Source organism: Papio anubis, chromosome 20, assembly GCF_008728515.1.
Source record: "Papio anubis isolate 15944 chromosome 20, Panubis1.0, whole genome shotgun sequence".
Taxonomy (NCBI): Eukaryota; Metazoa; Chordata; class Mammalia; order Primates; family Cercopithecidae; genus Papio; species Papio anubis.
The window spans coordinates 19,194,811-19,207,139 of NC_044995.1; the positions used below are offsets into that span (position 1 = coordinate 19,194,811).

At 41.8% G+C, this 12,329-nt stretch overlaps 1 protein-coding gene across 4 annotated transcripts in view; it reads right to left on the minus strand.

The window, feature by feature from the left end:
* Positions 1-229: 229 nt before the first annotated feature.
* Positions 230-12,329, minus strand: part of ZNF527 (zinc finger protein 527) — a 26,483-nt gene continuing 14,383 nt past the window's right edge. For all 4 annotated transcript variants that reach the window (XM_009194323.4, XM_021930328.2, XM_003915432.5 and 1 more), the window contains one exon: positions 230-3,086. In XM_009194323.4, coding sequence (XP_009192587.1) covers positions 1,513-3,086 — 1,574 coding nt within the window. In that variant the 3' untranslated portion in view covers positions 230-1,512. The remainder of the gene's footprint in view (positions 3,087-12,329) is intronic.

Here is a 12,329-nt window from a genome sequence, read left to right on the forward strand (position 1 = left end):
AGTAGAGACGGGATTTCTCCATGTTGGTCAGGCTGGTCTCAAATTTCCAACTCAGGTGATCTACCCGCCTCGGCCTCCCAAAGTGCTAGGATTATAGGCGTGAGCCACCGCACCCAGCCTTAAACCAAATTTACAGCCCACCCTCAAAAGACCTCATTTACAATTTAATTTTATTATATTCTGCCACAGAATATGTTTAGACCCATACTGAAAGAAGAAAATCAAGTAATTCCTTGAAGATGAAGAGTCATTCATTAAACAAATGAAACCATTATTCCCTTAGCTTTCCATTCTCTCTTTACAGGTACATGGTGAGTCACTGTGACAAATGATTTCAACTCCTTAAGGGGAAGCCTGTTAAAGAATTTTACTTGGTGAATTTTAAAATATTCATATTGTGAAAAAAACTAAGAAACACTAAAATAATTTTATCGACAAATAAAATGTAACAATTATCTCAGTTTTATGAAGGCTGTGTATTCAACTTTGATAAACTTGTTATATCATGAGGTTTCTCCTCAGTATAAATAATTATGTCACGAAAAAAATTAAGGCTTTCTCTTATGTATAGCAAACACAGAATGTGTGAATCAGCACTCTACTTCCATGAGGCAAAAATCTAATCCAAATTAAGAAAAAATAAATAAAAGGAAATTTATTGGATCACAAAAAATGAAAAAGAATGGTGTAGCTGTCAGGAATGACTGGATCCAGGAGATCAAACAATATCATCAGATTTCTGTCTCTCGTCTCCATTTTCCTCTGTTAGATTTCTCTTTGGGAAAGCTTTCCTCATGAGTGGCAAAAAGGCTCCTGGTGAGTTTTTAATCTTATTAAATCCTTGAAACTTGCAATTCCAGAAAAAAAATCTCTTACTACCCATAGGAATACTCGCAAAGGACTTCACTGATCCAGACAGGGCCATTTGCCAATCCCTTATCACTAGGTTGGGGGAAATAATTGGCCAGCCTGTGACCAATCCACTACTGTCCCTGATTAACAGTTTCACCAGAATCATATGCATTGAGGGTGGGGTAAGCCAGGTACAGAACAGATCAAAAAGTAACAGATGTGGCCGGGCATGGTGGCTCACACCTATAATCCCAGCACTTTGGGAGGCGGATCACCTGAAGTCAGGAGTTCGAGACCAGCCTGACCAATATGGTGAAACCCTGTCTCTACTAAAAATACAAAAATTAGCCAGGCATGGTCACAGGCACCTGTAATCCCAGCTACTCAGGAGGCTGAGGCAGGAGGATTGCTTGAGCCCAGGAGGCAGAGGCTGCAGTGAGCCAAGATTGCACCACTGCACTCCAGCCTGGGCAACAGAGCGAGGCTCTGTCTAAAAAAAAAAAAAAAAGTAACAGATGTCTACTGAGCTACTTCAAATAATGGATACTCATGAACTGAAATATGAACTATATTCAAAGAATTACTAACCAAGAAGAACTCACTAATATTCAATAAGGACTGAGTGGTAACCAAATGTTTTCTTTCCTATACTTGTTATAATCAGAGCGTTTCTCTATTATGAATTCTTTGATGTCGTCTAAGGGCTGAGACACAGCTAAAATTATTCCCACATTCATTACATTTATAAGGTTTTTCTCCAGCGTGAATTCTCTGGTGTAGTCTTAGGGACAAGATCTGATGAAAAGCCTTCCCACATTCATTACATTCATAGGGTTTCTCTCCAGTATGAATTCTTTGATGTTGATTAAGATATGAGCCACAACTGAAGGCCTTCCCACATTTGTTACATTCATAGGGTTTCTCTCCTGCATGACTTCTCTTATGGTGAATTAGAACTAAAGCATCACTGAAGGCTTTCCCACATTTACTGCATTCAAATGGTCTCTCTCCAGTGTGAATTCTATGATGTCGATTAAGTTGTGAGTCAGTCCTAAAAAACTTCCCACATTTGATGCACTCATAGGGCTTTTCTCCGGTATGAATTCTCTGATGTTGATTCAGGTGTGAGCGATAGCCAAAGGTCTTCCCACATTCACTACATTTGAAGGGTTTCTCTCCTGTGTGAATTCTTTGATGCAGAGTAAGGGCTATGCGTCTGCTGAAGGCTTTTCCACACTGATTACATTCGTAGGGTTTCTCTCCCGTGTGAATCCTCTGATGTTGATTAAGGTGAGCACTCTGTCTGAAGGCTTTGTTACATTCTTTACATTCATATGGTTTCTCACCTGTGTGAATTCTCTGATGTTCAACAAGGAAGGCATAACGGCTAAAGGCCTTCCCACATTCATTGCATGCAAACGGTTTCTCTCCAGTGTGGATCCTCTGGTGTTGAGCAAGGTGAGCACTCTGTCTGAAGGCTTTGTTACATTCCTTACATTCATAAGGCTTCTCCCCAATATGAGTCCTTTGATGTTCACTGAGAAAGAAGCCATGGCTAAAGGCTTTTCCACAGTCATTGCATGCGTATGGTTTCTCTCCACTGTGAATTCTCTGAGGTTGAGTAAAGAATGAGTAACAGCTAAAGGCATCACCACATTCACTGTATCCATGGGGTAATTTTCCAAAACGAGTTGTCTGATGTTGAGCAAGTAATGAGTGGAAACTTAAGAGATTTGAAAAATCATGACTTTCATAAGGTTTCTCACCAAGAGGAATTCCTGTATCTTTACTAAAGTATGTACTCTGGTTGAATTCTTCACATTCATTACCTATCAAAGATTCCTTCTCAGCACGGAGTCTTTTATATTCAATTATGACTGAATTTTGGGGGAAGAGTTTATCATAAATATCAAATTTATGTACTTGCTCTATGGTAGGAACTTTCTGTTGTGTTAAAAATACTGATTTCCGGGGTATGCTTCTCCCAAAATTACTAAATTCATTGTGTCTTTTCCCAGTAGAGATTTCCTTAACAGCTGTCACTTGCATGAAATGCCTCTCCGCATTTCCCTCATGTAGCTCAAATTCACCCTTACATTTCCAGGCTTCTCTGAAACTGGAGCATTCAAGGCCATGACTTGTTAGCCTTTCCATTATCATCTCCTGGGATATTTCATCTTCATCAATGAACCATTTTGGAGATAATTCCTTGATTTCACACCAAGACTCCCAGTCTGAAAAATATCAAGAAAGCAAATGTCTCCTTTGTTCTTTTGCTATGAGGAAGAAAATTGTTATAGAAGAAATGGAAGAATTTAACTGGGGGGAAGGAGGGTAGAAAGTATGTGGTTCTAATAGCCCAAATATGGCCATGCAATATGATCAAAAGACAATGGAAGCACAAAGAATACAGAGAGCTGAGAAGGGAAGGTACATGTGTTGATGGTAGTAGAAGGTGGTAGTTGGGGAAACATGTAAAATGCAGGTCATCAAAAGGCAGGCAAAGCTAAATGCTAACAAGATAAAGAATTGAGGATGTTTGATTAGATCACAGCCAGTTTCCCTGCCTCTAGTCTTTAAAGCCTCCAGTCCATCCGGCACTGGTATTCATAAGACTGAAAGCTTCATGAGGGCAGGGACTGATGTTCACTCCTTTTTCTTCTACTGTTGCACCCAATGCCTTGGACAGTGTCAACATGTTGTTAAATGGATGACTGCTGCCAGATTAATCTCATGGCATCTTTTCCCACTAATGCTGTTCAACAACTTCTAAGATTTTTATCAGGGTCCAGGGAAAATTTACATATATTTTTTCTCAGTGACTAAAATAAACCTATCCTTTGTTAGGTCCATCAGCTTTTCTCATCATTCAGGGAAAATGATGCCTATTGAGAAGATACGTGATACTTTCAGGAGAGGATATTGGTTGGAGTAAGGTAGAAAGAAAACTATTTTTTAGAAGATGATCTCAAAAAATGAGAAAGTCCTTTTCACACCACAATAATCAGCCAATATGTTCAAATACATAGAACCTATTAGTAGGTCCAAAGTACCTACTAAAGGCGGGAAAGCCTGACACAAGGTCTTTCTACCTTTTGTAAATTCTGAGAGCTCAAGCCTGTGCAGATGATAATTCCATATGGCACATAATGAAGGATAAGCTAATATGATATAGATTATTACAGGTATAAGTGTCAGGAAAAAAGAGATCAAAACTCACTAGCTTACTTAAGGAATAATTCTTGGAGAATATGAGCTTGGTGTTCAAGGCTATAATCAAGATTCCAAAATATAGTGACTATTCAGTGACAGAGACATTTTCTTTTTTTTTTTTTTTTTTTTTGAGACGGAGTCTCGCTCTGTTGCCCAGGCTGGAGTGCAGTGGCCGAATCTCAGCTCACTGCAAGCTCCGCCTCCCAGGTTCACGCCATTCTCCGGCCTCAGCCTCCCGAGTAGCTGGGACTACAGGCGCCCACCACCTCGCCCGGCTAGTTTTTTGCATTTTTTAGTAGAGACGGGGTTTCACCGTGTTAGCCAGGATGGTCTCGATCTCCTGACCTCGTGATCCACCCGTCTCGGCCTCCCAAAGTGCTGGGATTACAGGCTTGAGCCACCGTGCCTGGCCGTCATTTTCATGTTTTAGATGTGGTTAGGGATTATTTTAGAACTACATACTTTGGCATTTCAGGGTTAAATAGATACAGTCTTTGCCATAAGTTTCTCATCTGTTGAAAAGTAAAGCTGTCTCCAGTATAGGTCAGAACAAAATTGAAAAGGAAATATTATTCATCTGTATCTTTCTTCTTTCCAATACACCCTTCACCCAAGGAAAGCCTCATCCCTATCAGTCTGTCCTAAGCACCGCCTTGGATTTTCTTACCTGTCTATACCCAGGCCTGAGAGGCCTTGTTCGCCTATCCTTTGTTAGGTCCATACCATTCATTCTTTCCCTAGAAATACAACTACTTCTGTTCCCTCACTCACTTGCCTGGATCTCATCTCTTGTAGGCATCACCTGAAGCCACTATACTCCATCTTACCAAAAATAAGTCTTTACTCCAGGCAAATAGCAGATTTATACAATAACTAACTTAATGCTGAATAAAAGAAGCCTGATGGGAGAAGACTACAGATATTTTCCAACATGGGAGACTCTGAGGTGCCTGAAGCTCCGACCACTATCTTTACACATAGACTTACAGATTGGATCCCCTTGATTAAAAGACTGTATGCTATCCAATATGGTAGCCACTAAGTATATGCAGCAATTTAAATTTAAGTAACATTTTAAAAAGTCAGTTCCTTAGTCACACTAGCCACATTTTATGTACCCAAAGTCAAATGTGGGTAGCGGCTACTGTATTAGAAAGCACACATATAGCCGGGCGTGGTGGCTCACGCCTGTAATCCCAGCACTTTGGGAGGCCGAGGCGGGCAGATCACCTGAGGTCGGGAGTTCAAGACCAGCCTGACCAACATGGAGAAACCCTGTCTTTACTAAAAATACAAAATTGGCCGGGCGTGGTGGCACATGCCTATAATCCCAGCTACTAGGGAGGCTGAGGCAGGAGAATCGCTTGAACCTGGGAGGCGGAGGTTGCGGTGAGCCGAGATCGTGCCATTGCACTCCAGCCTGAACAAAAAGAAAACCCCAGCGAAAAAAAAAAAAAAAAAAAAAAAAAAAAAGAAAGCACACATATAGATTATTTCCATCATCACAGAAAGTTCTACTAGAGGCCGAGCATGGGGGTTCCCGCCTGTAATCCCAACACTTTGGGAGGCTGAGGCTGGTGGATCACTTGAGGCCAGGAGTTCAAGGCCAGCCTGGCCAACATGGTGAAACCCCGTCTCTACTGAAAATACAAAAATTAGGCCGGGCGCGGTGGCTCAAGCCTGTAATCCCAGCACTTTGGGAGGCCGAGACGGGCGGATCACGAGGTCAGAAGATCGAGACCATCCTGGCGAACACGGTGAAACCCCGTCTCTACTAAAAAATACAAAAAACTAGCCGGGCGAGATGGCGGGTGCCTGTAGTCCCAGTTACTTGGGAGACTGAGGCAGGAGAATGGCGTAAACCCGGGAGGCGGAGCTTGCAGTGAGCTGAGATCCGGCCACTGCACTCCAGCCCGGGCGACAGAGAGAGACTCCGTCTCAAAAAAAAAAAAAAAAAAGAAAATACAAAAATTAGCTGGGCACGGTGGCTCACATCTATAATCCCAGCTACTCAGGTGGCTAAGGCATGAGAATCCCTTGAACCAGGAGGCGGAGGTTGCAGTGAGCTGAGATCATGCCACAGCACTCAGCCTGTGCGACAGAGCGAGACTGTCTCAAAAAAAAAAAAAAAAAAAAAAAGAAAGTTCTACTAGACAGAACTGGACAGAGATCCACATTAATATGACAAAGATCTTATGGTAAATGAGGAAACAACAGAAAAACAGGGGAAAGAGTTCATTAAAGGGAGAGAACAGAGTTTTGAAAAGAGAAAATGGATAGTGGTAAGAACTATCTTATACATCTCAATAAGCTGAGGAATATGAAAATGAAAAAGGGTACCTGCATTTAGCTAAACTAGAGGGGTAGAAGCCAGATTGCAAGTGATAAGACAGTGGAAGAGAACCTGAGGTGAAGGCAGTGAGTTGAGATGACAACTGCTATGTAAGTAATTGGAAGAGAGAAGGGAGTATAGTTGGCAAGAACACAAAAAAAGTCCTATAAAATGTTATGAAATTCTTCTAAGCAAGATTTAAATGAATCAATGTAATATATAATTGCAAGAAAACAAAAAAATAATATATGCATACATTTTTACCACAGGTTAATTTGTATCAGGTCAGTTTCAACCAGAATTCCATAAGGATTTTATTTCCGAACTTAAGAAAATTATTTTAAAGAAACTTGGACAAAAATAATCAATAATATAAAAGAAAATTATGAACAAAAAAAGAACATTCCAAAACCAATAATAGGACCTAAGCCCTTGCATTTTATACCTTTCTTCCACCAAAATCTCTGTGAAAGAACTCAACCAGGGTTGACTTGTAAAATTATTTATCATTGTGGAAAAGGTCAAGAAAAAATATCCAGAGAAACACACTTAGAGCATTAAAACCTGCAAGACACAGAGAACACAGTGAAGGGGAGCACGGCCTCCTCACTACCATCCTGACCACATCTGGTTGAAGGGAATGAATTTGACATTAACCTTGAAAACTTGCGTGTGGGAGAAAACACCACAAAGTCAAAAGGCAAGGGACAATCTGAGAAAAAACAACTAAAACATGTATTATAGAAAAATGAATAATGTCCAGAAAAAGACACATTCTCCAAAAATGGAAGTATGCCAGCAATCCCAACAGTTTGGGAGGCCGAGAAGGGAGGATCGTTTGAGCCCAGGAGTTCTATACCAACCTGGGCAACACAGTGAGACCTCATCTCTACAAGAAAAATAAACAAAAAATCTAACCAGGTGCAGTGGTGCACACGCTGAGGTGGGAAGACTGCTTGAGTTCAGGAGGTAGAGGCTGCAGTGAGCCAAGATCATGCCACTGCGCTCCAGCCTGGGCAACAGAGCGAGAACCTGTCTCAAAAAACAAAACAAAAAAATGTATGAGCAGGTAATTCACAGAAGAGAAAAACTTTATAGACAATGCATTCCTGGACAGATGCTCAATAATATCACTAGTAAATTAAAACCATAAGAGCATTTCCCTTCCTCGTATCAGCAGAAATTTCAGTTAGACAATATTAAGGACAATATCAAAAACTTAAGTTGAAGAATATCAAGAGAGGAAGGAAAAGCCATTCTCAGACACTGTCATTGTTAGTACGAGCATAAACTGATACAATCACTTCCCAGAACAAGTTGAGTATCTTGTAAATTAAAACATGCACTTCCATGTTCCAGCAATTTTACTTCAAGGTACACATTGTGTTTTTTGTTTTGTTTTGTTTTGAGACAGGGTCTTGCTCTGTCACCTCGCCTAGGCTGGAGTCCAGTGGCACTATCATAGCTCATTGCAGCCTTGAACTCCCAGGCTTAAGTGGCCCTCCTACCTCAGTCTCCTGAGTAGCTGGAATAATAAGCACACAGCACCATGCCAGGCTCATTTTTAAATTTTTATTATTTTTTTATTTTTTTATTTTTTTCCGAGATGGAGTCTTGCTCTGTCGTCCAGGCTGGAGTGCTGTGGCACAATCTCGGTTCACTGCTACCTCCGCCTCCTGGGTTCAAGCAATTTTCCTACTTCAGTCTCCTGAGTAGCTGGGATTACAGGCACACACCACCACGCCTGGCTAATTTTTGTATTTTTAGTAGAGACAGGGTTTCACCATGTTGGCCAGGCTGGTCTCGAACTCCTGGCCTCGTAATCCACCCACTTCAGCCTCCCAGAGTGGTGGGATTATAGGCATGAATCACCACACCCAGCCTGAAAGTGCTTTTTAAAAACTATAAAACCCAGAAAATATAACATAAGACAAAATATAGGATTAAGCCCAAATTGATCAGAAACGTAATTAGAAGGCCGGGCGCGGTGGCTCAAGCCTGTAATCCCAGCACTTTGGGAGGCCGAGACGGGCGGATCACGAGGTCAGGAGATCGAGACCATCCTGTCAAACACGGTGAAACCCCGTCTCTACTAAAAAGTACAAAAAAAAACTAGCCGGGCGAGGTGGCGGGCACCTGTAGTCCCAGCTACTCGGGAGGCTGAGGCAGGAGAATGGCGTAAACCCGGGAGGCAGAGCTTGCAGTGAGCTGAGATCCAGCCACTGCACTCCAGCCTGGGCGACAGAGCAAGACTCTGTCTCAAAAAAAAAAAAAAAAAAAAAATGTAATTAGACTTTCACCTATTAAAATGAAAAGATAATCAGACTGGTTTATAAAGTAAAACTCAAATCTGTATTAAATATAAGCCCTGGCCGGGCGCGGTGGCTCAAGCCTGTAATCCCAGCACTTTGGGAGGCCGAGGCGGGTGGATCATGAGGTCAGGAGATCGAGACCATCCTGGCTAACAAGGTGAAACCCCGTCTCTACTAAAAATACAAAAAACTAGCCGGGCGCGGTGGCGGGCGCCTGTAGTCCCAGCTACTCGGAGGCTGAGGCAGGTGAATGGCGTGAACCCGGGAGGCGGAGCTTGCAGTGAGCCGAGATCGCGCCACTGCACTCCAGCCTGGGTGACAGAGCGAGACTCCGTCTCAAAAAAAAAAAAAAAAATAAAATAAATAAAAAAATAAATAAATAAATAAATAAATATAAGCCCTATACTTAAAGTTATCTTAAAAAGTTGAAAATAGGCCAGACACGGTAGCTCACACCTGTAATCCCAGCACTTTGGGAGGCCGAGGCGGGTGGATCACAAGGTCAGGAGTTCAAGACTAGCCTGGCCAATATGGCGAAACCCCGTCTCTACTAAAAATACAAAAATTTTGTATTTTTATACAGTGTACAAAAGTGTATAGGCACACACCTGTAGTCCCAGCTACTTGGGAGGCTGAGGCAGGAGAACAACCCCAATCCAGAAGGTGGAGGCTGCGCGGTTTGACCCCACCCCTGCACTCCAGCCCGGACGACAACAGCAAACCCCCACACCCAAAAAAAAAGGCCGGGCGCCGTGGCTCGCCTTTTCCGTAATCCCAGCACTTTGGGAGGCCGAGGCGGGTGATCACGAGGTCAGGAGATCGAGACTATCCTGCTAACATGGTGAAACCCCGCCTCTACTAAAAATACAAAAACTAGCCGGGCTGCTGGGTAGCGGGCTACTGTAGTCCCAGCTACTTGGGAGGCTGAGGCGGGAGAATGGCGGAACCCGGGCGGAGCTTGCAGTGAGCCGAGATCAAGGCCCACTGCACTCCAGCCTGGAGACACAGTGAGACCCGCCTCAAAAAAAAAAAATCAGTCAGGCGTGGTAGCTCACACCTGTATAATCCCAGCACACTGGGAGGCCAAAGAGGGTGGATCACCTGAGGTCAGGAGTTTGAGACCAGTCTGGCCAACATGGCAAAACCTTGTCTCTACTAAAAATACGAAAATTATCCGGGCATAGTGTTGAGCACCTGTAATCCCAGCTACTCGGGAGGCTGAGGCTGGAGAATCACTTGAACCCGGAAGGCGGAGATTGCAGTGAGGCAAGATCACACCATTGCACTCCAGCCTGGGCGACAGAGCACGACTCCATCTACAAAAAAAAAAAAAAAAAAAAAAAAAAGCATGAAAAATCAAGGAAACACATTCTCCCATAGAGCGTTACGAAGGAATGTACACTGCTGACCTCTTGATTTTAGCTCTGTAAGATCTACTTTTTACTTCTGACCTCCAGAGCTATAATAAATTTGTGTTGTATTAAGTCACTAAATGTGTGCTAATTTATTACAGCACAAAAAAAAAAAACTAAGCAGACAACTTTTCTGGAGGGGAATGTAGCAATTCCTTATAAAACTACCTATGTATGGCCAGGTGCAGTTGCTCACGCCTGTAATCCCAGCACTCTGGGAGGCTGAAGTGGGTGGATCACAAAGTCAGGAGTTCGAGACCAGCCTGGCCAATATGGTGAAACCCCATCTCTACTAAAAATACAAAAATTAGCCAGGCCTGGTGGTGCAAACCTGTAGTCCCAGCTATTCAGGAGGCTGAGGCAGGAGACTCACTTGAACCCAGGAGGAGGAGGTTGCAGTGAGCCACGATTGGGTCACTACACTCCAGCCTGGTGACAGAGTGAGACTCTGTCTAAAAAAAAACAAAAAACAAAAAAAAACACAAAAACTGTATACGCACTCACTCAGCAATTCCACATCTAGGAATCCATGCTGAAGATACAGCCTCAACAATAAAAAATATATATAAGTTCAAGGTTATTCATCACAACATCTTTTGCAACTATAAAATATTGCAAACACTAAATGACCATACATTAGTGTAGTTGAATAAATTATGATAACGGGCACATAATGAAGTATTATGAAGCAGTCAAAAAATGAAGAAGGGCAGGGCATGGTGGCTCACTCCTGTAATCACAGCACTTTGGGAGGCTGAGGCAGGCATATCACTCGAGATCAGAAGTTCAAGGCCAGCCTGACCAACATGGTGAAACGTTTTCTCTACTAAAAATATAAAAATGAGCTGGGCATGGTGGTGCACACCTGTAATCCCAGCTACTCAGGAGGCTGAGGCAGGAGAATTGCTTGAACACAGGAGGCAGAAGTTGCAGTGAGCCAAGATCCTGTCACTGTACTCCAGCCTGGGTAAGAGTGAGACTCTGTCTCAAAAAAAAAAAAAATGAGGAAGATCTTCACGAACTAATATAAAGTGATTTCCTTTTAAGTGATAAAAGCAAAATGTATCTATAGCACACTATTTGTCATATAAAGAAGATACAAGAAACTACACATGTAACTGCTAATTTGTGCAAGAGAAACATTTATTTCAAGGATAAACTTGAAACTAAGGACATCGGTAACATACAAGGGGTGGGTGAGAAATGGGTAGGAAGAAGTAGGGAAAAAGAATAAAGTAGTAGGAACAAGGAGAGCACAATACTTTTTGGAGATCTACTTTATACTATTTTATATAGCTCTGATCTTAGAGGCATAGTAATGTTTTAGATACCAAAAAAAAAAAAAAAAAAAATTAAAACTAACCAGGACGTAGTAGGAATGCAAAATAGAACATTTGTTATAAACAGTAATAAATGGGCTGGGCAGGGTGGCTCACACCTGTAATCCCACCACTTTGGGAGTCCAAGGCTGGCACGGATCATGAGGTCAAGAGATTGAGACCATCCTGGCCAACATGGTGAAACCATGTCTCTACTAAAAATACAAAAATTAGCTGGGGGTGGTGGTGCACGCCTGTAGTCACAGCTACTCAGGAGGCTGAGGCAGGAGAATCACTTGAACCCGGGAGGCGGAGGTTGCAGTGAGCTGAGATTGAGCCACTGCATTCCAGCCTGGGGACAGAGGGAGACTCCATCTCAAAAAAAAAAAAAACAGTAACAAATGGACCTAAAATAATTAACCTAAATAATTTTGGAAATAGTATTTTTGACTGTACAATATAAGACTGAAACAAAAAGTACTATACACGAATACCTAAATCTAGTTGTTAAATTTGTTTCTCACAGAGAAATAGGTTAGAAATTCTGAAAGTACTTTTTGTGTATACTAAAATTGAACAAATAGGTAAATATATTTTTTCTCATTATCAGAAAAAGAAATTACAAATAAGTAAAGGAGGAAGGCTACAATAAACCCTGTAAAGCAGGACTATAAATCAAGTTATTAATATAAACTGATAGTTTTAGTAGATAAAAAGATAAAGGTAATAAAAAATGGAAAAAAAAGAGGCAGAAATAAATATAGGGGTGTGTGTGTAAATATCTATCCATCCATCTATCTATCTATCTATCTATCTATCTGTTTCCTAGCTTTATCTATCTATCTATCTATCTATCTATCTATCTATCTATCTATCTATGTTTCCTAGC